We start from the raw sequence: 27,653 nt of genomic DNA, 5'->3' as shown, positions 1-27,653 counted from the left end.
TGTCCAGTGGACATGTGTGTGAAATGGACAGCTATGTATGGGGCGAGTTTTTTTGGGAGGGAACAGATTGCCCTTTTTTTTTTTCAGGTGAGAGTGGGATGTTGGGGTGGGATAGTAGGTATATTTGGGAAGGTAGGTTGGGTAGATTAACAGACAAGACAAACAAGATACATACAGGGGCGGTATGTGACATGTGTGGGGGGTAAACACCTTGATGGGGAGAGGTGATGGGAAATCAGAAGCCCATGAGCCCTCTAGTGGACACAGTGTGACTGAGGTCCCCACCCATGGGCAGTCACCACTGCACCTTCACAACCCCGCAGGTGGCTGTGCTGGGGGCTGAGTTGCAGAGCCAGGCTGACCCTTTAATCTCAACATGGAGCCCTTGAGCTGGCATAGCAGATCACCAAATTGCTGGTTGAGCTCGCTACACACCACGACCCGGACCTGGTGACGGGTGACAGGTTCCTGTCTACGTCCAATCCCGGGGGGGTGAGGCCCATCCCCCGAAGTGGTTCCAGTGGTGCAGGACCAATGGACAGGGAGGCCCTGGGTTGGGCCTCAGACATGCTGGTGCCCAGCGCCATGGCCAGCTGAGGTGGGACAGGTGGGTCCGCTGGGACTGGCCTCCCCAAACATGCTATAGTGTTTACATTTTATCATCATATGTGGGTTAGTAATAGTCAACACAATCCAGGGTTAGGTATAACAGCATACATAGATATTCCCATTAACCCAGACACCAGATACGGGACAGTTGCATAGCAAGCAGAACACATGTATATATGAGACCACATTGGTAATAAGAACAGCATGCAGGTACATTGATGTCACCATGCCACCAATGTTGGAATAATTCAATACAGCACATGCATGGGAACAATTAAAATATTTATCAAACAATTGGACATTATCAGAACATTGGAGACATTACATACTGGTTGGGTTGGGTATGTTGTTTATTGTTGGAGATATGGGGGGGGGGGGGAGAGATGTCAATTAACAACTACTATACTCCTGTAGTCCACATTACTTTCCTAGTCAGTGCTGTTATCTGTACCTTACAAGTCTTACTACACTACCCTATAGCCTTAGTTTGGACAGTGATATGGCTGTCGTCATTGTTATACCTGAACTGATTTTACCTTCAGTATACACCTCTTACCTGGTATACCTGTGGAGGGAATGTTTGTTAACACTAACTAGCTGTTTCTATACATACTCCCAGATTCCGGGTTGATGTTGTGCACATAACTATGCAACTCTTTCTGCACAGACTCTGGCCATGTGTTGACCACATGCAGGTGTACCGGGACATATCTAGACTACTGCTCTCTTCAACCTTTAGTGACTTGACACACACATATACATGCTTTCCTACACAGTTATATTATGTAGTACAGTGTGGGTGACAGTGATCAGTGATACTTTATTATTCAGAGAAACTGCAGCTCTCACAATTCCCAACAATACCACACTAAACAGTACCAGTACAGGGTATAATGTTTCTTTATTTCTCAGCACAGTCTTTGTATCCGACGTACCTGTGGGAGCAATGTTTGTTACCACTACCTGAATGTTGCCACTCAAAGTTCCAGCTTACACATTAGTATTATGCACATACATCTCACTCTGTTATTGTACACACTCTGGTCACAGCTTGACAACATGGGGGTGTAGATAGGACATACATGGCTTATTACTCTCCTAACAGTTTTGGGAGTTGCTACAGTGACAGGTTTGTTCTCATAGATGTTTGACAAACACTTGTATTCCCCGTTTGCTGGCTAAACATCTGGGATCATCCCACAGACCTACCAAGGGGACAGGGGGATAGGCAGCAGATATGGGCCCATATACTGGACATTCTGGTCTTATCTGTACAGTTGTGGGGTATGATTCTGTATGCAGCCTACTTCCACTCCCAGGTTTCAGACCATGGCTTTGTCTGCTACAACTTAAACACTGTCCATCAGAGTTGTGTGTGCTATACAGATATTGTTTTATATCTCCTATCTGCTTTCTGTGTTATAAGTCTCCTGTACTTTTGCATTCTGACCTTGTATTACAACACTCTTATACAGATTTCTTAGACAGATATATTTTGTAGGACAGTGTGGGTGACATTGATGAGTAATATCTCATTATTCAGAGCAACTGCATCAGTCACAATGCCATACAATACCAATGTAAACAGTACCAGTACAGGGTATCATTCTTGTATTTCTGGGCACAGTGTTGGTATGTGACAGACCTGTATGAGAAATGTTTGCTAGCACTACCTGAATGTTGCCACACACAGTACCAGATTCCACATTACTATTATGCACATACATCTTACTCTATTACTGTACACACTCTGGCCACAGCTTGACAAGATGGGGGCGTAAATGGGACATATGTGGCTTCTTAGTCTCATAAGGTTTTGGGGAGTTGCTAGCGTGCCAGCTTTGTTCTCATAGATGTGTGTCAATCAGTTGTATTTCCTGTTTGCTACCTATATGTCTGGGATCATCCCACTGATTTCCCAGGGGGACTGGTTGACAGGCAACAGATATGGGCCACTCTACTGGACATTCTGGACAAATCTGTACAGTTGTGGGGTATGATTCTCTATGCAGACTACTACCACTGGCAGGATTCGAACCTTGGCTGGGTGTGCTAAAAAAATAACAGTTCACATCTCAGTTGCATGTGCTATTCGGGTTTTGTTGGCTGCCTTTTTCCTGTTTTCTGTCTATGTGTCTCTCAGTTGTACTAAATGGCCTCTGGGAATTATACCTGTCTTATACAGGCATTCCTACACATTCTATTTATGGTGCATGGTGTGGGTAACAGTGCTTATTACAACAGTACTATTACATGAATGCAAATCTACATTACCATATGATACCAGAGTATACACATGCAGTCCAGCAGTTAGACCTTTACTGTTAGGCTATTATGCTTTGATTTACACACATACTATATGAGTCTTTTCCTGCCATATTCTCTGGTGTATGCAGTACTTGTCTTAAACAATACAGGTTTTATACAGGCAATTAGATTAGTAATACTTTTAGATTTCTTTCCTATGACAGTACATGCAAGAGTATTACTGACCTGCCTCGCGTCAAAACCTCTCCAGGCGACTGCCATGGGCCACTTGGTTCACGGCCCACTCAATTGCAGCTGTGGAGGACATAAAAGGAGTATTTAACCATACCGATCCATGATATACATGAGTTAGCAATTATTACACACTTAGTGGGGTGATACTTACACACAGCTGGGACATCCTCTGCCGTTCTAGCCGCTTTGATCCATTGCTCTAATAGGTCGCCCTTAACATGCTTCAGGTCGGCATAGTGATGCCTGACCTACTCACCAGTTCAGGGCATGCCAGTGGCACTGGTGAGGTCATGGGCGAGACAGTCCCAGGTATCTGCCTTATAATGCGAGCCCTGGTACTGGCCCTGCAGCAGTCTCTGTTCATGGTCTTTGACAAGAAGTCCTGCCATGACTCTGAATTCCTGGATGCACCAGCGCTGCTCCCGAAAGCACACACCCTCTCCCCTTCTTGACACAGTGCCTGCAAGGGAAGCTACAACCAGTTATGAGATGTATTCCCACCTCTTGGGTTTAAGTAGGGCCGATTTCCTGTACTTTTTCATGATTGGCCGGTTTTGAAATGGCTAAGCTATGGGCAAACCTGCATACCTAGGGTTGGCATTATTTAAAGTGATATAACACTGGGCACATTGAGTTAGCTGGCCTACACATTGCTTACACATCATAAGCTGGCCTTTGCATTATATTTAATTTTTTGCATTGATTTATTATTCATTACATCTTATATGTATGCCTGGTATCCATGATTCTTGTGTATGTACACTGTATGGGGTCCTTGTGATTTATTGGGGACTTCAACACTCTATTACAATTACACCTGACTTCTGGGCTTACTACTGTACTCCAGTTCACATATTTATATTATGTAGTGGGTTATGGAACATATGTCTGTACACTGATTCCTTTCACAGGTTCAGTTTGATTTTACTACAGTGAAGACATGTTTGCTGATACCTCATTCTTCTCTCCTGCTGTGATTGCTTGGTGGTTAACTACTGTGACTATAGTGTATAGGGTCCTGGGTTCAAGACCTGCAAGGCTGTTTTTTTTTTTTGTTGATGGGCAGAACAAGGGCCATTGGATACAGAGTGATTAAGGCACTTTTGAGCATTTGTAAGCGGGTTTGTGCAAGGGTAAGCAATGCTAACCTCTGGTTACATATGCTTACAGAGAGTTAGCTTCAAAATTGCTTAAAATGTGTGCACATTGCTTACCCCCATGAAAACGGGCTTAAACTCGCTTAGTAGTGCTTAAATATGCTTACTACTGCTTATCGGTGCTTAAACCTGCTTACTAGTGCTTTATTCATTATGAAACTGACACCTCACATGTGCATTTACTGCAGTACTCCAGTTCACAAATATATGTTATTTAGTGGGTTATACAACAAAAATATTAGTCATAAAGTGCTTTGCCATGGAAAATGGAATGTGCTGCAGTGAGACTCGAACCGGGAATGCCTGCTCGTAAGGCAAATGCTCTGCCCACTAGACTATTGCTATGCTGCTTCATTTGCATATATCTTCTTTGTTATCCTCTTCAGCCATTTAAGCTGCATTAACCGTAACTAAGCGATGGGCACACCCGTGCACCTAAAGTAAGCTTTAATCGGATTTTTTTAAAAATTAAAAAATACAGGTTTGTTTGTTTTATTTGTATTTACTTGCTGTTGTACACCAGGGGGAATGTTGGTGGGGATATGAGGACACCTATGAGTGGTCTTGCTCATTTCTTGGGCCTTTCTACTGTTCTTCATTGTGGGGGCGTGTATATGCTGAGAGCTCTGCTCTCAGACACGCCCCCTGCACTCTTACATGCTCCATGTAAGATTAGGAGCTCAGGCAGCGTGCCTCATTAATATGCATGGTGCACTGACATCCTACTCCTAAACGGCCACTTCCGTGCAGCACGGAAGATTAGTAAATCCGGGAGTAAGATCTCCATACATCAGAGAAAAGTGAATATCTGAGAAATGGCATCTCGGACATGGAATATGTAAATCTGATTTTTTAGCCTTTCAGTCTCTGTATTTCAAGACTCAGTCTAGCAGGACCTGAAATTTCAAACTTGACACATCCCTTGGTCTTATGGGCATAAATCAAGAACACACCTCTGCTTTCATAAGAGTAGTCAGTTGACCAGAACCACCCTTGACCTCCTCACAAAACAGACAAGTTGACATAAGCTGCTTAGAATGAGCCATGAATCGAGCTTGTTTTTTCTATCTGGATTTTATACCTTTACAGATGCACACAGGTGGGAGTATTTTCATTAAAGACAGTTACTGAGCCCTCCAATAGGGCATTACATATCCTGAAATGTCAAGTCTGTTCCACAGCTAAAAAACAAAAACAAGTTAGCACTAAAATTAGTACACTTGTACGAGAGTAGTGTGACAGTGGTGAAGTCTGCTCTGGGAATGACAGATGCATTTAAGGTGGAGGTGGGAATACATCAAGGATCATCTCTGAGCCCTTTCTTATTTGCAATAGTGATGGACAGGTTGACAGCTGAGATCAGACAGGAGGCCCCACGGACTATGATGTTTGCAGATGACATTGTGATCTGTAGTGAGAGTTGGGACCAGGTTGAGGAGATGCTGGAGAGGTGGAGATATGCTCTAGAGAGGAGAAGAATGAAGGTCAGCAAGACTAAGACAGCATGTGTACGTGTGAATGCGAGGGAGGATAGAGGAATGGTGAGGATGCAGGGTATAGACTAGGCGAAGGTGGATGAGTTTAAGTACTTGGGATCAAAAGTTCCGAGTAATGGTGAGTGTGGAAGAGAGGTGAAGAACAGAGTACAGTCAGGGTGGAATGGGTGGAGAAGAGTGCCAGGAGTGATTTGTGACAGATGGGTACCAGTAAGAGTGAACGGGAAGGTCTACAAGAGGATAGTGAGACCAGCTATGTTGTATGGGTTGGAGACGGTGGCGTTGACAAAAAGGCAGGAGTCAGAGCTGGAAGTGGCAGAGTTAAAGATTTTAAGATTTGCACTGGGTGTGACAAGGACTGACAGGATTAGGAGTTAGTATATCAGAGGGTCAGCTAAGGTTGGACGGTTTGGAGACAAAGTCAGAGAGGTGAGATTGCATTGGTTTGGACATGTGCTGAGGAGAGATGCTGGGTATATTGGGAAAAGGATGCTAAGGATGGAGCTACCAGGTAAGATGAAAAGAGGAAGGCCTAAGATAAGGTTTATGGATGTGGTGAGAGAGGACATGCAGGTGGTTGGTGTGACAGAGCAATATGCAGAGGACAGGAAGAAATGGAAACAGATGATCTGCTGTGGCGACCCCTAATGGGAACAGCTGAAAGAGAAGAAGAAAACTAAAATTAGTACACTACTGATGTAATAACTGAATAGTGCATATACAAACTAAGTAACTAGTACTCTCTTCCACTGCTTTGTAGTTGTACTGATCATTGCTCGGAATGTTAGTCAGAGTTAGTAGGATGAAATCAGGCAACTCACCTACTGGGCCTGTTTACAAGAGCAGAATGAGAACTCAAATCTTTGACAGAACGGTGAAATTAGGGTCATCAAATCCTGCTCCAACAAAGCCAAATAACCACTCAGTGCATAAACAAGGAGCAACCGGCAGCACTGCAGAATAAAACAAAGTTACATAGTTTTTCCCTCACACCCCCTTACATAAATATGCTAACTACTTAGTTTCACATTCACAGAGAAAGGACGAACACCAGCTGAAACAAAAATTTTTTCGCTTTGTCTGAGCCAGTCTGTCGCATAAGATGGTACAAGCAAACTGCACCCAGAGTTCAAGCAGTGCAAGACTGTTCACCAACACAGATTCCCTCAAATACAACCTACATACCCATGGCCATACCCACATCAAATTACATTTTTGCACAGATCCATGTAATAAAATCAGTTTGCAGTATTAATGTTTACTGTGTTTGCGCTGTAACTAAATATTCTACAGACATGTCTGCAATAAATGTATAAATGTAACTACTGTTTGTATATAAATGTAAATAAAAATGTAACAACCCTGTGTCTGACTGGAACTTAGTATAATGCAATGTAAACAAGTGGAACTTTTCTCCCCCGGCCTCCACTAAAAATGGGTACTAGAAAACAAAGACAAATAAATAAATAATTCTACTTGCTCCAGGAGAAGTTTGCCTCAGTGCTCATATGTACACATACACACGTGCCTGTGGATGCATACACACACAAACACTAATACTCACATACTACATATGCCTATCAATGCTAATATTCCAGTGGGGCTTCTAACATATCCTGCTTTGGTTAGCAAGAAGCCTATGATATCTTTTTTTGGCCATTCAAGCTTACATTATTTATATTTTCACGGAAATGTAAGCTTTCAAAATCCATTAGCACCATGCCCAGGACAGGACAAATATCTAGCTGTTACTAATTCATAATCTATTGGCAGCCACCTACTGCAAATTGCAATAAACAAAACTGCAATAATAACACACTGTTTCAATAGGTGTAATCATTCTTGTCAATCTACATTCAATGCTCGTATTTTTCATACATACAAATAAATATATCTACATCTATATATATATATATATATATATATATATATATATATATATACACACACACACACACACACACACACACACACACACACACACACACACACACACACACACACACACACATATGCTTTGTAATATGTGTAGTAATATGATTTGTCTTCTCTACAGTCGGTGTTTGTATACTGTGTGTTTTCAGTCTTTTGGGATGCAGGATTTTGAGTTTTCAGGATTCTGGGGGTCAGTCTTATGGGATTCGAGATTGTGGGTTTTCAGTCTTCTGAAGTGAATCCATATAGATATATATGGGTGTGTACATATATATATATATATATATATATACACATATATATATATATATATATATATACATATATACATATATATATATATATATATACATCTATATATATATACATACACCTATATCTATCTATATATATATCTATATATATATATATATATATATATATATATATATATATATATATATGTGTGTATATATATATATATATATATATATATATAGCTATGGGATCACTACGGAATACCAAAATTCCACAATCCCAAGACTCTAAATCCTGAGGACAAGAATCTCGAGATTGCGGAATCTGGAAAGTAGTGAATGGGGATTGCCATGCAGTGCGGAATGGGAACTTTGCCGTTCACTCCACTGTAGTGCGATCTCGGTGTTGGTATATTTAAGTTGTAGCGGATGTGGTGGATGCAGGGGGACCTGCCCCCCCTGCATACAGGTTAGAATAGTTTGTTGTATGTTTTACTTTTTTTTTTTTTAATGTTTATATTTTGCAATCTCGAGATTCTGGTCCTCAGGATTTAGAGTCTCGAGACTGTGGAATTTCGGTATTCCGTAGTGATCCTATATGTATATATATATATATATATATATATATATATATATATATATATATATATATATATATATATATGTATATATATACATACAGTACATATAAAAAGTGTGCACACCCCTGTTAAAATGCCAGGTTTTTTAGATATAAAATTGAGACAACAATAAATAATTTCACAACTTTTCTCACCTTTAATGTGACCTATAATCTGTACAATTCAATTGAAAAACAAACAAATCTGTAGGGAAAAAATATAAAAAACGTACAATAAGCTGCTTGCATAAGTGTGCACACCCTTAAACTAATACTTTTTTGAAAGGAGGCAATTCCTACCCTCCATGCAGAACCCAAGAGATGAAAGAAACATTCAAAGCATAAAGCTTGAACAATACCAACTTAGGCAAGAAATACTATGACTGTTTGCTTGAGCAAAGAATAACCAAGTTACGTATTAGTGCATCACAATCTTTGGAAAGGCCTTTCACTTGAGCAGGGTAGAATACCAAAGGCTAACAGCAGGATCCAAACTAAATTTATGTCAAGCAAAGCAGCCACTATTGTCAAGCATGTATGCCTTATAGCCCACTTCCAAGCCTGACAACACAATGCTGTCATTGTCAAAGTCTGCCAAAGTCAATGTCGCCGTCATCGTTAATGGTCTATAGTTTTATACTAAACAAGTGGCACAGGTTCATAGGTGTGTACTAAGCTGATGGCCCTGGGGACTTTACAAGCTTAGCCATAGGAGTACCCTGGCATCGTGCCACCCGACCTTAGTTCACCGTGTCTCTGTCAAGTAGAGCCACTGGAGTTATTCCTGGGGTGAATTTTCTATTTCCCATCCACTCATCAAGATTCCTCTTTAAGAGGTTCAGCGAGGTGCTCTGCTTGACATGTATGGAAAGTCTATTCCATGGCATGGGCATTCTCTGGGTTATGAACCTGTCATGTCAGCCATCATAGGTTTAGCCGACAACACCAAAGAAGGGGAACCTTAGAAGATGATGGTAGGAAAAACAGTTAATTTGGGAGATATTGACAATAGTTTCAACTTAGATTGTTAGTTGGAAAGGAAATATACAGGAGTTGGAGAAAAGGGGGTGGACTAGCAAAGAAGGAATACAGAAACTTGGGATGCAAGAATGCTTAGTTTTTCATAGATAAAAATTTATCACCATGACTCCTGGCATGAAATTATGAGATCTCAGCCACTCATCCAACAGAAGTTCAAATGCTACTAGGATTTTACATGGTCTAGTATGTAGGGGAAGCTTGTAACACAGTTGAGGGAGACGCTGGATGATGACTTTACCCCAGAAGTGGAACTATTGTATTACTCCTTGTCACAAAACAAAACAAAAAATAAAAATGAAGTTTATCTCAACATTGGTGTAGATATATTCGTGGTTACACTAAACTGTAAACAGCTGTAATGTATTTTATGAAACTTCTGTAATCTCAGAAATAGCCATACACTAACATTAAACTAAAAAAAATAATTTTTATTTTTTTGCCTTGCTTTGTGACAATGAATAATAGAAACTATATTCAACATTATAAAATACTAGTGTAAATAATGCAAACTTAATTTAAAGGGTGAGTTAGCTGAGCAGCACTCCACCTCATTGGCCTAGTCACAATTTCCATGCAAATTATGATGCTTTTTAGCCCATCAATGACAATTTACTATTACCTTCCCTTAGAAAGCACCAGTAAGCAGGCCATGACATATCTTACTTTTGCATAACCTCTTGGTAGAACAAAATCACAAATATCATAAATTGACCCGTTTGACACACTTGTCATTATTTGATAGGGGCAATATGTAATTTTCCCTATATATCCTTATTCTGCCTGTCTCTTAGTTATTTGTACATAAAATATAAGTTAAAAACTACCATGGGAATGGAAGACTAGGTTTCTTAAGATCCTCATGGATCAAGAGCTTGGTAAGTTCCTATGAACCAATGTATAAAGAGCCTGGGGAAATGCCCTGCTCAGAAAGATTTCTGTAGATCCAAGGAAACCCATGTAATCTGGGTGAAGGCATTCATATTGGACCTATTTCGATATTTTGTTTTATTTTTAATTTGTTAACCAGGGTAGAAGACTACTTCCAATGGACCTATGTCAGTCTCAGCCCAAGGGGTAAACAAAATAGATACCTGGCATTATATACAAAGTGAATAAGAAAATTAAATGTATACATGTACTATATACAAAGTGACTATCAGAGTTAGCTTGAGGGTGTAAAGACAATAGATGACACTAAACACAAAAATACTATACATACATATATATATATATATATATATATATATATATATATATATATATATATATATATATATGGGTCTACTTCATTTGTCCGAACTTCCATTTGCCCAACACCCATTTGCCCGAGACCAAATGACCGAAATTTCATTTGACCGACACTTCATTTGACCGACAAGTATTATTGGCACGAAAAGGGTATATGCCCCCTTTCCCACTGTAGTGCGACCCTGGAGTTAAAATATATAGATAGGGAGGGTGTGGGGGGCACAGCCCCCCACAATGGGAGGTGATGGGGGCAAAACTAAATGTTGTAGCAGCCCTGCTACTTAAATATACCAACTCTGAGTTTGCACTACATTGCAGAAAAGGGAAATCCTCCCATTCCACACTGTACGGGGATCTCCATTCAGACTGTTCGAACTTTTAAAAATTTGATCATATTGTCTCGACCATATGAGGTTCAGACTTTTAAAAGTTCGATCAACTGAAGGAGACCCATATATATATATATATATACACACACACACACACACACACACACACACACACACACACACACACACACACACACACACATTATATGTAGGGCACGGTATGTAGAGGATGAGATTAAGCTATATCACTCGAGGCAGCAGTCTTCATACCTCTCAAGTATACCTTTTTACGAGGAATTGCCCTCATTTGGGGTCTTAAAGCATTCATGCTCCTGCAAGTTCCACATTGAATGTCACACATTCAGTGATAGCAATTTTTTTAACTGATATCCATGGTAAATAGAACTGAATCATTCTAAAAAGGTAGGCAATGTAAATTGCTAATAAAACACACATAAGAAAAGCAAACAAATACTTTCTGTTACCAGCAAATCCTCCCCATAGGTAGCAAAGGGTAGAATACTAGGGTAAGTAACAACAAGTAAGAGGGGAAGGAGGGAGGGTAACCTGGACTGCAGCAGTGTACACACTCGAACATCTACATTTATGGTAGGTACAAAACTGTACTATGTTCATCGTGTTACACTGCTGCAGTCATTACACTTGGGAAGAATCCCAAAGCTGAGGTAGGGTTGCTCGTTCTATAAGGCATTAGGGGTGGCTATAAGGCCCTGCAGAACTGCAGTGGCAAAGCCAGCTCTGGATTTAGAGTAAAGAGGCAGATGATAATGCTTGGTGAAGGTATGCACAGAACTCCAAGTTGCTGCTTCCAAAATGTCCTTGGTAGGTACTCCTCTGAGGTAGGCAGTTGAAGTGGCTGTTGCCCTGGTGGAATGAGACCTAATGCTGTTAGGTGCAGTTTACCCATGGTGTGTATAGCAGAAATGTATACAATGCCCTTTCCATTTTGAAATGGTCTGTTTTGAAATGGCTTTTCCCTGTGTTCCTGCAGCATATGTTACAAATAATTGCTCAGTTTTCCTGAAAGCTTTTGTTTTGTCCAAGTAGAAGCATAACTGCCTGTGTATGACCAAGGAATGCAGTTGTCTCTCCCCTTTGTTCTGGGGATTTGGATAAGAAGTTGGCAAGTGAATAGTTTGGTTTAGAGCCACACTTAATACCACCTTTGGCATAAAAGTAGGGTTTGTTCTTAAAGACACCCTGTCTTGGTGGAAAATGATGGAAGGTTCCACTGCAATTAGTGCTTGTAATTCTGAAACACTTCGAGCTGAGGTTATTGCCAGGAGCAGAACAGTTTTCCAAGAGAGATATTTTAAGTCTGCTGAGTTAGCTGGCTCAAAAAGAGGTAAAGTTAATTTTTCCAAGATGAAGTTGAGGTCCCAAGTTGGAGTTGGTGCTCTACGGGGCGGTCTTATGTTTTTAGCCCCTCTGAGGTACTGTTTTAGCAAAGGATGAGAAAAAATTGGTGGATCTGTGTTGTAATGAGCAGAGATGGCAGAGGCATGTATCTTAATGGATGAAAAGGAGAGGCCTTTGTCCAACATCTCAGTCAAGTATTGTAGTATCTGAGGAATGTTTGGGACAAGAGGGTCAAGGCTGTGAGCCTGTTTCCAAGCACAGAATCTCTTCCATTTATTCAAATAGGCGTTCCTGGTGCTAGGCCTTCTGGCCTCCATAATAGCTTTGAAGAGAGGCATTGTTTGCTTGACTAAGGAATCTGACATGCAGCCAGGTTTAAAGTCTTGAGCTGGCCGTGAAGTATCTGATTGTTTTGCTGTGTCAGACGTTGTGAGATTTGAGGCAAAATCCATGGTGGTCCTTGTGCTAAGTTCTTTAAGATTGGGTACCAGTGCTGGTGTGGCCAGTCTGGGGCAATCAGGATCATCTTTGGCCTTTCTTGTCTGGCTTTTATGAGTACCTTTGAAAGGAGAGGTATTGGTGGGAAAGTGTATACTTGTAGGTTTTTCCAGCTGAATGAGAGGGCATCCACTTTCCATGCTTGTGGGTGGTAAGTCCTTGTGCAGAATTTCTGTAGCTGGCAATTCATTGGGGATGCGAACAGATCTATGTCCGGGCTCCACCATTTCTGTGTTATCATCCTGAACATTTGTGGATGTAATTTCCACTCGTGCGGATCCATGATGTCTCTGCTTAAGTCATCTGCTAGTGTGTTTTTCTCTCCTGGCAGGAATTGTGCTTGCAGATGAACTTGATAGGTTATAGCTGTGTTCCACAAGGTCATGGCTTGTCTGCAGAGGGGATATGAATGAGTGTCCCCTTGCTTGTTTACGTACCACATAACTGTGGTGTTGTCTGTCTTTAGTAGTAGTTGTCCTGGATGCAGAAGGTCCTTGAAAGCTATAGCTAGCATCTCTTTTTGAGTGATGTGAAGATGCCTTTGTTCTGAGGGCCACTTGCCATGAATACATTTTCCAGCCATGTGTGCTCCCCAGGCGTAATCTGAAGCATCTGTTGTCAGTGCCTGGCTGTGGGTTGAGTGAAAGGTTGTCCCTTGTTGAGGTGACAGGCTTGAGCCCACCACTGAAACTCCTGTTGAAGGCAAGGAATAAGTGGTATTACTGTTTCCAAACTGTGACAGTGTTGAGACCAGACACTCTTTAGGTACCATTGTAGTTTCCTCATATGCAGTTTGGCATATGGAATTAGTAGTATGCAAGATGCCATATAACCCAAGGCCTGCATAATTTTTCTTGCAGGGAGTTGGGGTTTTGTTGCCATCAATTGGAAATATTGAGTCAGTTGTCCTTGCTTGTCTGGCGTGAGATATGCCGTCTGGGCCGCTGTATTTAAGCTGGCACCCAGGAATATTATCTCTTGTGAGGGCACTAGTTTTGATTTCTTTTTGTTTACTGTGTACCCTAGGCAAATTAGCAGTCTTTTTACAAACGCCAGATGCTTTAGAAGAATGTCTTTGCTCTCTGCTTGAATAAGGCAGTCATCCAAGTATGGGTAAATTTGAATTCCTTTTTGTCTGCAAAATGCAATTACTGTTGCCAGGCATTTTGTAAAGACCCTGGGCACAGTAGATAAGCCAAAGGGTAGTGCAGAGAATTGGTAATGCATTGAACCTGCTAAGAATCTGAGGTATCTTCTGCAATTTTGTCTGATAGGGACATGCAGGTATGCCTCCTTGAAGTCCAAAGTTACGAGCCAAGCTTTCTTGCCCAGCATGGGAAGAAGCTGCTGTAGTGTCAACATTTTGAATTTTGGAACATCCAGGTAAGTATTTAGAGAAGAAAGATCCAGAATGGGCCTCCAGGCTTTGTCCTTTCTGGGAACCAGAAAGAGTCTTGAGTAAAATCCTTGTCCTTGCTCCTGTGTTGGTACCTTTTGAATAGCTCTCATGTCCATGAGTGCTGTAATTTGTCTTTGAGCCTCTGCCCATTGATTTGGTGGCAGATTTGGCATTCCTTTTAACCTTGGCAGAGTGTGAAAGTGGAACCTGTAACCTTGAGACACAATATTGAGAACCCATTTGTCTTTGGTGATCATTTGCCAATTGTGACTGAAAAGTACCAGTTTTCCCCCCAAGGGGGCTGCCAAGAGAGAGATGTTTGGCAGCTGTAGTGGGAAGTCATTGGGGCTGTTTTTTGTAAGGTTGTGGCCTGTCTTCCCCTTCATTCTGGGTTGAAGCACCCCATTGTCGAGGCCTGTAAGTACCTTGTGGTTGACCTCTGCCTCTTGGACGTCTGTATCTGCCCCTTTGAGGTCTTCTTAGGCATTGAGGCCTGTCCTGGTGAATGCTGAAGTTGTTTCTTTGTTTTAGGTTTAACAGAAGATTTAATGGTTAACTGAGTAGACCTGAAAATACCCTCTGAAGCTGTGGGTTGTTCGGCTACTCTGGAGTCCTCTGAAGGGTTAGTCTCGGTAGGCCGGAAGTATGGTGTATCCGAAGGCTCAGCCATCTCCACGTGGGAGTCAGAGGTGGCCTGTGGTTCCAAAGAAGCGGTCGTCAGGGGCTGCGAAGGCGCCTCACTGAAAACCGGAGACTGGCCTAGAAGAGGCCTCGTCGTCAGTTTTGGGCCTCGGAAGCCTGTCATTGCCTTTGCGTTTTTTGTGTAACCCGGTCATCGGTAGTTCCGATGGCGCGGTGTAATTGAATTTTCTGCCAAAATAATGTTGGACAAAATCAAACCGACGTTTAATAGTGCACTTGTTAAACCTAGCACAAAACGAACAACCTGTGACATCGTGGTCTGGGCCTAGGAATGGGATACAATAGGAATGGAAATCCTTATGAGGTATTTGCTTCCCACAAGAAATACAACTATTAACTTTTACTGACATCGGTTTGAGGCAAGAAAAAGTTTCCCCAACGGGGTACTTAGCTTTGTAGAAGACTTTGGTTCTGGATTTGGAATGAAAATCTCAGGTGTTGGCCGACCGGCACTTGCAAACTGCTTTTGCATCGGGCACCACGTGGCAAGAAAGACTGAAGAAAATGGCGTCGGCTGCATCTTATATACCCCTGGCGCACTGACGTCAGGGAAGAAGTGACAGCAACCGACACCGGACCAAGACTTTGGAACTCGGGCCGACTGTGGGACCGCCTGATGGCAGGATAACCCAAGTGTAATGACTGCAGTAGTGTAACAAGATGAACATCTGCTGCTCTACAAGAAGCCTCTAATGAATCAAAACCACATTGCAGAGTATGTTTTCCCACCTGTTCAGCTGCATGCAATAAATCCTGCATTTCCTTATAGTCAGGATGTTCTGAACTTGTAATCATTTTCTGTTTTAACAGAGACATTAAATATTGTTGATATTTAAGAATGTGAAGCTGGCAATTTAAAGTTCTCACTGCTAAAGTTGCAGAAGTGTAAACTTTCTTCCCCCATCTGTCTAATGCTCTAGAACCCCTGTCAGAGGGAACTGGATTTTTAGCCGTGGAAGCCTTTACCCCTTTTGGACCCTGGGAAATAGTTTCTGGGTCAGCAACAGGGTTTTTATAAAGAAATCTGTGAGAGTCAGGGACTCTGTAGTACCTGTCTGGCTTGACTGGAACAGAGGGCAAAGAATCAGGATTTAAACTGGATTCAGAGAACACATCATCCACAATATCTAACACTGGTGGAATAGCAAGGGGCCTGTGCTGAGGCAATAAAAGAAAGTCTCTTGAGCCTTTTCTTGGATTCTGAGTAATCCTGGCCCTACCAATGGAAATGCTCCCTCATGGTATGTAAAGTTTCCCCAAAAGAGTAATCCTCAGGAGGAGAGGCTGAAGGAATTGATTCTTCAGCATCAGAGTCCTCATAGCGGGTAAAGAGTATCCTTGGTCTGAAGAGGTATCAGAATATATGGAAACCTGGTCAGAGGAATCATAGTCTGTATCCTGCCTAGGCCTTTTATCAGGAGGGGGATGGGTACCCCTGATCAGAGTAATTAAGTCTTCGGCCATTTTGAGCATCTGTTTTTTAGGCATGGAGGCCTGTCCAGGTGAATGCTGTACTTGCTTCTTTGTCTTTAATGGAGTTTTAGACTTGGCTGTAGTTTTTATGGTAAGTTGTGAAGGTCTGAAAACACCCTCAGAAGCCGATGCCTACTCAGCGGCTCCGGACCCATCTGAAGGGTTAGTTTCCATAGGCCCAACACCTTGAGTATCCAGAGGCCTAGACATCTCCACATGGGAGTCGGAGGCGGCCTGTGGCTCTGAGGTAGCGGGTGTCAGGGGCTGTGAAAGCACCTCACTGAGAACTGGCAAACCGGCGACTGGCCTAGAAGAGGCTTCATCATCAGTTTTAGGCCTCGGATGCCTGTCCTTATCCTTGTCTTTGCGTTTTTTGTATATTCCGGTCGTCGGTTGTTCTGACGGCATGGTATAATTAAATCTTCGGCCAAAGTAATGGCGAGCAAAATCAAACCGACGTTTAATAGTGCGTTTGTTAAATCTAGCACAAAACTGACAACTAGTGATGTCGTGGTCTGGGCCTAGGCATGGAATACAGTAAGAATGGAAATCCTTATGAGGTATTTGCTTCCCACAAGAAATACAATTATTAACTTTTACTGACATCAGTCTGAGGCAAGAAAAAGTTTCTCTAATGGGGTATTTAGCTTTATTGAAGACTTTGATTCTGAAATTCGAATTGAAAATCTCAGGAGTCGGCCGACCGGCACTTGCGAACTGCTTTTTCTTCGGGCACCGCGCGGCAAGAAAGACTGAAGAAAATGGTGTCGGCTGAATCTTATATACCCCTGGCGCACTGATGCCAGGGAAGAAGCGACAGCAACCGACGCCGGACCAAGACTTTGGAACTCTGGCCGACTGCAGCAGGATAACCCAAGTGTAATGACTGCAGCAGTGAAACACGATGAACATCATTAGTTGACATAACAGATAAACGTGTATTATCTTCACAATTTAGTAATAATGACAAGGAGTTATTCCTCTGAACATATGCAGAATCATTCCTTGTTTCTTCCACATTTCTGACTGTGAAATAGTAATGTAAATAATGTTGTTCAAAGAGTTCACAGCACAACCAAATAAGTCAATACCAATAAAAAGTTGATGCAGTGATAAAAAAAGTTAGGAAGATCCAAAACCATAAAAAGAACCAACTCCAAGACCGCTCAAAACATACAGAAGACTTCTGTTATTACAAGCAAAGCTTTCGGGTATCACCCTTCCTCAGTGCTATTCTAATGTAAAACAATTAACTCCATATAAAAAATTTAATAAAGTCACAAGATCACAGTCAGCCTATAAAAGCATCAAATCATTAAATAATTCTGACTTCACACAATTACAAACTGGTAAATTAACCCCTCATGTGCATTCAGAACAACAGCATGTACATTATTGCAGTTGTAGTTGTTTTTTTTAGCCAAGACAGGTTTAAGACTCACAGTACTATTCAAGCCAGGAAATAAATCTGCCTATAGTAATAAAATCCATCCATATTCTTTGTTTTCTAATGTATTATTTATATCACCTCCTCTAATATGTCTAAAAACATGGTCTACTACCCTAAACTTAAAATAATGGTTAGAAAGTACAGTTGGGTACACGTACCATAAAGGTAGATGTTCGAGTATATTCACTGTTGCAGTCATCACACTTGGGTTATCTGGCTACAGGTAGCCCCTCAGTCAGCCCGAATACCGGAGACTTAGTATTTCTGTGCCAGATGCTGTCACTCCAGGATTGACGTCAGGTCATCAGGGGTATAAAAACAGGCAGCCGACGCAATTACATCAGTTTTTCTTTCCCCAAATGTCAGGAGCCCCCCCAAATAGGGAGCTAGGTTATGGTGGGGAAAACACCAACAGTAAAAAGTAAATACCAGTACCAATACCAATACCCCAGAAGGGGTTAGTAATAGCCATAGATAGGAGAGAGAGAGAGATAGGGAGAGAAAACCAGGGGGCTGGAGGGAAGGAAACCAGGACTGCAACAGTGAATATACTCGAACATCTACATTTATGGTAAGTGTACACAACTGTACTATATTCTTCGTGATTCCCAAAGTTGAAGAAGGGTGGAGACAGTCAAGAAGAGATAGGGCTGGCTAGTATGTCTTGCAAGACTGCTGTAGCAAATCCTGCCCTGGATTTGGAAAAGATAGGGAGGTGGTTATGCTTGGTGATGGTGTGTACAGAACTCCAGCTAGCAGCCTCCAGGATGTTCTTGGTAGGGATTCCCATGAGAAATGCTGTAGAGGTAGATGTTGCCCTAGTGGAATGTGTTCTGACCCCCTGAGGGGTTGGTTTCCCATGGTGCTTGTAGCAGAAATGGATGCAGTGTGCTTTCCATTTGGAAATAGTTTGTTTTGAAATGGCCTTGCCCTCTGTCCCTGTTGCAAAGCTGACTAGCAGCTGGTCAGATTTTCTGAAGGGCTTAGTCCTATCAAGGTTGAATCTGAGCTGTCTGTGCACGTCCAAGGAATGCAGGATCCTGTCCCCTTTATTTTGAGGATTAGGGAAGAAGGCTGACAAATGGATGTATTGATTGAGAGCCACACTGAACACCACTTTAGGCATAAAGGAAGGGTTAGTCCTGAGGGAAACCCTGTCAGCATGGAATATAATGAAGGGTTGCACAGCCATCAGTGCTTGTAGCACAGACACTATTCTAGCTGAAGTGATGGCTAGAAGCAAGGCTGTTTTCCAAGAGAGGAATTTTAACTCGGCTGATGCAGCAGGTTCAAAGGGGGGAAGCATGAGCTTTTCCAGTACAAAGTTAAGGTCCCAAACAGGGGTGGGTGCTCTCCTTGCTGGCCTTAAGTTGTTTGCCCCTCTCAGGAACTGTTTGATAAGAGGGTGCGAGAAGAGAGGTGGCTCAGCGTTGTAATGATCATAAATGGCTGAGGCATGTATCTTAATGGAGTAGAAGGACAGGCCTTTGTGGAGTAGATATGCTAAGTAATCCAGGATTAGAGGCAGAGAGGGCAGTGTTGTGTCCTCTCCTTTAGACTGACTCCATGAGCAGAACCTTTTCCACTTAGAAGCATAGGATTTTCTTGTACTGGTCTTCTGGCTTCAAGAAAGACGTCCAAACACCTGTTTGCTTAAGGTCACTAGGGGAGAATTCAAGGAATAAGCCAGGCTGCAAGATTTAGGGTTTGCAGTTGTGGATGCAGAATCTGTCCCTCCTGCTAAGAGAGGAGGGTTGGATTTTGGTGTAGGTGCTAGGGTGGCACTGATGTCAGGCTGAGCAGGAGTGGGTACCAGTGCTGGCATGGCCAGTCCGGGGCAATCAGAATTGTCCTTGGTCTGTCCTGTTTTATCTTGAGTAATACTCTTGAAAGGAGGGGCAGAGGGGGGAAGGGATAGATTGAGAGATTTACCCACTGAAAAGATAGGGCATCCACTTTCCAGGCCCAGCTGTGAGAATTCCTGGTGCAGAATTTGCTGGGCTGGTGGTTGTAGAGGGAGGCAAAGAGATCCACCTCTGGGGTCCCCCATTTCTGGATCAGAAGGTTGAAGGAGCTGTGCTCCAATTGACACTCATATGGGTCTAGGAGATTTCTGCTTAAGTCATCTGCCAGTAAGTTTTGTTTGCCTGGCAGGAATTGAGCTTGCAGATGGACTTGAATGTCCAAGGCCGTGTTCCACAGGGCCATGACTAGCCTGTAGAGTGGGTAGGAATGGGTTCCCCCCTGCTTGTTCATGTACCACATAACTGTGGTGTTGTCTGTTTTTATTAGCAGTTGTCCTGGAAAGATTAGGGATCTGAAAGCTGTCAGGGCATTCTGTATAGCTAGCATCTCTTTTTGGTTGATGTGCAGATGAATTTGACTTGGGCTCCAGTGGCCCTGAATACATATTCTGTCCACACGTGCCCCCCAGGCATAGTCTGATGCATCTGTGGTTAGGGTCTGGGTGGCTTGGGTTGAGTAATTGGCAGTCCCTTGTTGTGGTTGCATGCTTCTGCCCACCAGAGGAACTCTGTCCTTAGACAGGGTATGATAGGAATGACTGTTTCCAGGTCCTGAGAAAGTTGGCACCAAAGACTTTTTTAAGTACCATTGGAGCTTCTTCATATGCAGTCTTGCATATGGAATCAGCAGTATACATGAGGCCATGAACCCTAGGGCAGTATTTTTCTTGCAGATAGCTGGGTTCTGGCGGCCATTTGATCGAAGTAGTCTGTCAGATAGTTGTTTTTCTGAGGTGAGGAATGCCATCTGGGAAGTTGTGTCCAAGCTTGCTCCCAGGATTACAATCGTTTGACTGGGTACCAGTTTTGATTTCTTTTCATTGATGGTGTACCCCAAGGAAGTGAGAAGGTTTTTCACAAATGTCAGGTGCTGCAGCAGCAATTCCTGACTGTCCGCCTGAATCAGGCAGTTGTCCAAGTACGGGTACATTTCGATATTTCTCTGCCTGCAATATGCAATGGCTGTAGCCAGGCATTTTGTGAATACTCTGGACGCAGTAGTTAAGCCAAATGGAAGTGCAGAGAACTGATAATGCATAAACCCTGCCCTGAAATGCAGATTATGGGGATATGCGGATAGACTTCTTTTAAGTCTAGGGTGACTAACCAGGCATCCTTGGCTAGCGTAGGAAGAAGCTGTTGCAGGGTAAGCATTTTGAATTTTGGTACCACCAGGAAGCTGTTGAGAATTCAAAGATCCAAGATTGGGCGCCAAGGGCCCTCTTTCCTGTGTACCAAGAAGAGTCTGGAGTAGAACCCTTGACCCCTCTGTTCTACTGGAACCGGCTGAATAGCTCTGATACTGAGCAGGGAAACTACTTGGTTTTGAGCCTCTGGCCACTGGTTTGGAGGAAGGTCTGGAAACCTGCTTGGGGTTGACAGTGAATGGAAATAAAAGTTGTACCCCTGGGATACAATGTTGAGGACCCACTAGTCCTGAGTGATGGACATCCAGTTTTGTGTATGAAGGGCAAGTTTTCCTCCTAAGGGCACAAGCAATTGGGCAGAGCTGGGGAATGGAGTAAAGAAGTCACTGTGAGCTTTTTCCATAAGGAGGTGGCTTACCACTCCCTGCTTTAGGGATGGGGGCACTCCATGGCTTAGATCTCTGCATACCCTGAGACTGACGTCTGACTGGTCTTTTTCCCCTAGGTCTAGTTTGAGAAGGCCTGGAGGGGGCTGGAAAGGACCAGTGCTTGGAAGGGCAATGTCTACTGAATCTAGGGGGTTGCACTTGTAAGAATTCTTTAACAGTCTGCATAGACTTAGCTTTCTCTTCCCTCTTTTTAAGAACCTCTTCTGCTTTGGTGCCAAACAAAAGTCCTTATTCAAAGGAGCATCTAGTAACTTTGATTTGACTGGCAAGGTCTGCTCCTTCAGCCAAGCATGTCTTCTCAGTACAGAGCCAGTGACAGCTGCCCAGCAAGATGCGTCTAGGGCATCAAAGTCACACTGTAAATTATGCTTGCTGGCTTGACTTGCAGAATGCATAAGCTCCTGCAATTCTTTATTTTCTGCACAGTCTGAAAAGGTTGCCACTTTTTGTTTAATAAGTTCCATAATATGTTGCTGGTACTTCAGCATGTGAAACTGACAGTTCAATGTCCTAATAGCAAGAGTTGCAGAGGTATATACATTTTTTATTTTTTTTTATTTTAACATTTGTTGACCGGAAATGTCCGACTAGGTTCCACAGAGCCTGTTTTCAGCGGAGGCCCGGGGAGAAAATGCTCCAGATTCTTACCCCATCTGTCCAAAGCTCTGGAATCCCTGTCTGAAGGGGTGGGAGTTTTGGCTGTAGTAGCCTTGATACCTTTAGGCCCCTGGGAAATGATCTCTGGGTCAGCAGTAGGATTCTTGAAGGGAAATTTGTGTTAGGTACTCTGTAGTACCTGTCTGGTTTCCTAGGGGTAGGAGGTAAAGTGTCAGGAGTAAGACTGGATTCCATAAAAACATCATCCACAACATCCCGGACAGGGGGTATTGCTAAGGGCCTGTGTTGAGGCGGCTCTAGAAATTCTCTGAGTCTCATTCTGGACTGAGGATAATCTTGGCATTCCCAGTGCAAATGCTCTCGTAAGGTATGCAGGGTTTCACCAAAAGAAAAATCCTCTGGAGGGGAAGCAGAGGGAATGTATTCCTCTGCATCTGAATCCTCATAAGCAGATAAGGGCATGTCTTCATAATCAGAAATTTCAGAGTCATCGGACTCCTGGTCTGTAGAAGCTGAAGGGGACTGGACTCTTTGTCTCTTAGCAGGGGAAGGATGACTTCCACAAATCAGCGTAATAAGGTCTTCAGCCATTCTAAGCATTTGTTTTTGTGGCATGGGAGCAGGTGCATGCACTTTGGTCATTGGTTTTCTAAGTGTAGTGCGTACTCTGGGCCTAAGAAACTCAGTAGTTTTGGTTAAAAAAGAAGTCATCGGTTTGAGTTGAACATCGGTTGAGTGAATAACTGCCTCAGAAGCCGGTGCCTTCTCAGCAGCACCGGACCCATCCAAGGTAGAGACATGCGCAGGTTCCATAGCCGATGAAGAGTCTCGCAGCATACCAGACTCTGAATGAGACTCAGTAATGGCCTGCGAATCCACTGAAGCAAGCATCAAGGGCTGCGAAAGTGCCTCACTGAGTACCGACGGACTGGCGACTAGCTTAACGGAAGCGTTGTCTGCAGTTTTGGACCTATGCGGTCTGTCTCTGTCTTTATCTTTACGTTTTTTCGGAATATTGGTAGTCGGATGGCTTACTGAAGCCATTTCAGAATACAGAGATCGAGAGCAAAAGAATTTAGTGACAAAGAGAGCCCAATGATGAATGGTTCAGCCGTTAAATAAGGCACAGAACCAACAGCGAGGGACGTCGTGGTCTGGGCCTAAACAGGTGATGCAGTAAGAATGAAAATCTCTGTGAGGTATTTGCTTTCCACAGGCAAGACAATTGTTAACTTTTTCTGACATCGGTTAGAGCAAGAAAAAAGGATCCCCAATGGGGTACTTGGCTTTAGAAGACTTCAGGATTATTAAATTTGTAAACGAAAATTCAGGTAGTGGCCAACCGGCACTTGCGAACTGCTTCTGCTTCGGACTCCTTAGCAAGAAAGGGTCTGATGAAGTCTAGATCTTTCTAGACGAAAGTGCTCATCTTTGGATTTTTATGTTCTGAAGTTAATAAAGTGGTTTCTGCATTCTACAACTGTGTGGTGATTTGTAGCCTGCATTACTTTGAGTGGGTTCAATCCAGCTACTTCTTCTGGCTTTTGTGTTTATCTGCTTCAGTTTGTACTTTGTGACTTTTTCCTCAGCAAGAAAGACTGATGTAATGGCGTCGGCTGCCTGTTTTTATACCCCTGATGACCTGATGTCAGTCCTGGAGTGACAGCATCCGACGCAGAAATACTAAGTCTCTGGTATATGGGCCGACTGAGGGCTACTTGCAGGCAGATAACCCAAGTGTGATGACTGCAACTGTGAAACACGAAGAACATCCACTATCTACAATATGTTTGCTTAAAGCATTTGTCAGTTCTGCTCTACGTATGTCTGACTTATGCTCAGTTATACAATCTTTTAACTTTCTTGTAGTTTTACCTACATAAAAACAAGAACATTTTACACATGTTGCTAAATAAGCTAAATGTGTAGTGTTACAAGTGGCAGAGCACTGAAAAACAAATTGTTTCTCTGTCACTGAGTGATTAAATAAAATACTATTAACTGAAATATCAGTGCAACAACTACAATAACCTTGAACCTTGTCCCTGGTGGGTGCACTTTGGGTTTTTAGGCTTTAGAACTAGAGATAGAGGGAAAAGAGATTCATGGATTCACAAATAGCTGCATTGCCAGAGAACATGTAAGGGAAATAGCTCACTATCAGACAGGAGAAAACAAAAATAAAAAGAAATATACATCTTTCACTTGGCATGTTATTTCATATTTGTGGAGCTTCTTTTCCTGTCATTTACACTTATAAGATCATCATGAGACAGTGTACCATAATGCTTAAGGCAGTAAAGCTGCAAATATGGATAGCTGGGTTTTAAGTCAACATGTTCACAATTCTGTGATATGTAAATTGGGTCCAGCTTGCCGTTGTGCCGTTGTAAAGAGGTCCAATAGCCCCAATTAATTAGTGGTATTAAATAATTAAATAAAAATGCTGATATGATTATGTATTTTGAAAATTGCTCAGATTTATATAATTTGCAGACAAAGTAACTATAACAAATGATGTTTTAGAATTCATCATTAAAATTTTACTTAACTTATTAATAAAATTATTTATTAAGGCAGTGCATCAGCAAAAATCGATCAATCAGAGGCACAGCCTGGGCAAAATAGAATACATTTCACAAGATAAGCAACAGCATTCGCAGCAACCATAGCTGTAATAGAAACTCATGTAAGTCCAAACATCCATCCATCTATCCATCCACAACCCCCTTTTTCCCATTTTTGCACATGGGGTCGAGGTATCACTTCATCAGTGACAATCACTAAGGTTACAATGCCTGGTAACTAGCCCTGCTGTAGTAGTTCTATCACAACAAACACTTGTACGCGCACTCACACTTATGGCTTGTTTAGAGTGTCCAATCCACCTATTGTATGTCTTTGGAATGTGGGAGAAAATCCGAGCACCTGCAGACCCCGCAAACTCACATAAGTAATGTGTTTAAAAAAAATCAGACCTTCCAGGCATACACAGGTACAACATAAATTTATAACAGCAATCTTACAATTTATAAAAATTATGTATTTATGGACAGAAATTATTATAGCATTTTAAATCATTTTAAATGCAGTACTGCATGTTTCATTTGACATTTTGATGTGTTCGGGAACTATATCTGAGTAATATTTTTTGGATCTACTGCAAGTGCTCAAGTTCTGTCTGCTCATGTCCAGTCTGACCCAAACAGAACTCCTCTGTCTGTAAGCTCACATTGGTTTGTGCTCAAGTTGAAATTCAGCTTTATGTTTGAGCAAAAGGTGTAGCAGGTGTGCATTGAGAATGGAACTGCTGCCTCGAGAACATACAACCAGGTTTGAGTATATGCAGGCATCCTTGGGAGGGTATGGGAGTTTAGCTGTTAGGTTAATGGCCAACTGGGGAGTTTAGGCTTAGGCTTAGGGAGTGAAGTTTGGGATTAGGGCTAAGCAGTGGTCAGGGTATTTAGGTTTAGGGAATGGGAGTGAAGTTTAGGTTTAGGGAATAACAACATTTAGATTTAGGGAGAAGGAGGAGAGTTTGGAGTTAAGGAACAACAGCAAATGTAGACTTAGGAACTGGAAGAAGAGTTTAATGGTTAGGGTGTGAGCATGGAATTTCTGTTTAGGGGACAATCAGGAAATTCAGATTTATGGAGCAGTAGGGAAATTTATGTTTAGAGAGTGGGTGGGGAGTTTAGCATTAGGGACCAATTGGAGAATTTAAGTTTAGGGAGTGACCAGGAAATTCAGGTTTAGGGAGTGAGAGGGAGTTTTTGGGTTAGGGTTACTGAGTGAGGACTGTGTGAGACTTTTAGTGTTACAGTTACGGTTCTGGCAAGGTTATGTAGTTTATTAGAGTTAGCTTGTGGAAGAGATACACAATTTACTAGGATCAGGTTAGCGAGAGGCGGGGCACTTGCAGTTAGAAGCAAGTAGCAACAAGTAAATCATCTGTAACCTGATGGCACTCAGTCACTTACAATAGACACATACACTAATTTTTAGAATTTCCAAGTATATCACGAGTTCTGCAGAACCTAGGAAAGGAATTCTTAACTTTGTTCTATAATCTACATTTGGATGATCCAGCATTAAATGTGATACATCAGAAAATATCCATGCAAATATATACCATTTGTATATGAATATTTTGGGTCTATATTAGATGATCGAACTTTCAAAAGTTCAACTGCCATATGGTCGACCCCATATGATCAAATTTTTGAAAGCTTGAACATTTTAACAGAGATCTCCATACAGCACGGAATGGGAAGATTTCCCTTTTCTGCACTGTAGTGCGATCTCAGAGTTGGTATATTTAAAGAGTGGGGGGAAGTGTGGGGAGTGCAGGCAAGCTTGCCCCTGTGCTTAAAACGTTCAGGTAGGTTATTTATGTAGTTTGTTTTTTATTATTAGATTTTTGAACTTTTAAAAGTTCGATCGTATGGTGTCAACCATATGACAGTCGAACTTTTGAAAGTTTGATTATCTAATATAGACCCAATATTTCATAGCTTGTGTTTATTAACCATTTTTATGTGAAATAATTGTGTATAATTATCCACTCTGTTTTTTTATTATTATACATCATTTTTAATCCATTTTGCAGATAAAATTAGGAAACTTACTTTGGTGGTGTAAGTACCTCTTCCAAAAACTCTTCTATTTTGTTAATATCTGTCTTGACCTCTCCATTAAAAGTCAAGAATGGTGGATGTGTTCCAGGTGCAAGGTTGTGTAGATCAGCTGGTTTCCTACAAAAAAAGGAAAATCAATGACGTATATTAAGTTTAATATGCAATACTTTCCTGATCCAAAACTGACGTATTTGGAAGAATGATGTTTACTATTAAAACAAGCATCACAGGGAACCTTCTGTAACCTGCTACAGGGAACCATACAGCGACTTTCATTTAGTAAAAGGACCCAATGCCATGTGGTATGCAATTCTGAGGCTAAGCTCTATCATACGATAAGGAATGTAGCACAATCCTTTCAGCCAGCTGGAGTCATGCAATAGAACCAGCAGGAGTCTTATTTGTCCAGAATATCCCTGCTTGAACAATGCCAATTGTTATGTAACACAATCACCAAAATTGTAATAGAAAAAGAATGCATTATACATTCATAGGTAAGTATTATGTTATTAGTCTACAGAATATCACAAGCCTAGTGAACAACTAGAGGACAGAATCAAACTTTGTATACTGTATCTGTGAGGTTAAGACCTTAAACATTATGCCAACCTCTTCCATTGTCTTTTTCAAAAACAAAAATGCTAAACAGTAAAAAAAATGAAATAAAAATTAATACTTCACCTTATATAGTTAAAAAAAGTCT

At 42.0% G+C, this 27,653-nt stretch overlaps 1 protein-coding gene across 2 annotated transcripts in view; it reads right to left on the bottom strand.

The window, feature by feature from the left end:
- Nucleotides 1–27,653, bottom strand: part of CLIC5 (chloride intracellular channel 5) — a 1,097,485-nt gene that overhangs the window by 240,640 nt on the left and 829,192 nt on the right. For both annotated transcript variants that reach the window (XM_044062648.1, XM_044062649.1), the window contains exon 3: nt 26,942–27,067. In XM_044062648.1, the coding sequence (XP_043918583.1) occupies nt 26,942–27,067 (126 nt within the window). The remainder of the gene's footprint in view (nt 1–26,941; nt 27,068–27,653) is intronic.

The sequence above is a fragment of the Protopterus annectens genome, chromosome 2.part1 (genome assembly GCF_019279795.1).
Source record: "Protopterus annectens isolate FY-2018-M chromosome 2.part1, PAN1.0, whole genome shotgun sequence".
Taxonomy (NCBI): Eukaryota; Metazoa; Chordata; order Ceratodontiformes; family Protopteridae; genus Protopterus; species Protopterus annectens.
The sequence above is the reverse complement of the archived record's forward strand: the minus strand, read 5'-3'. Positions and strand labels throughout refer to the sequence as shown.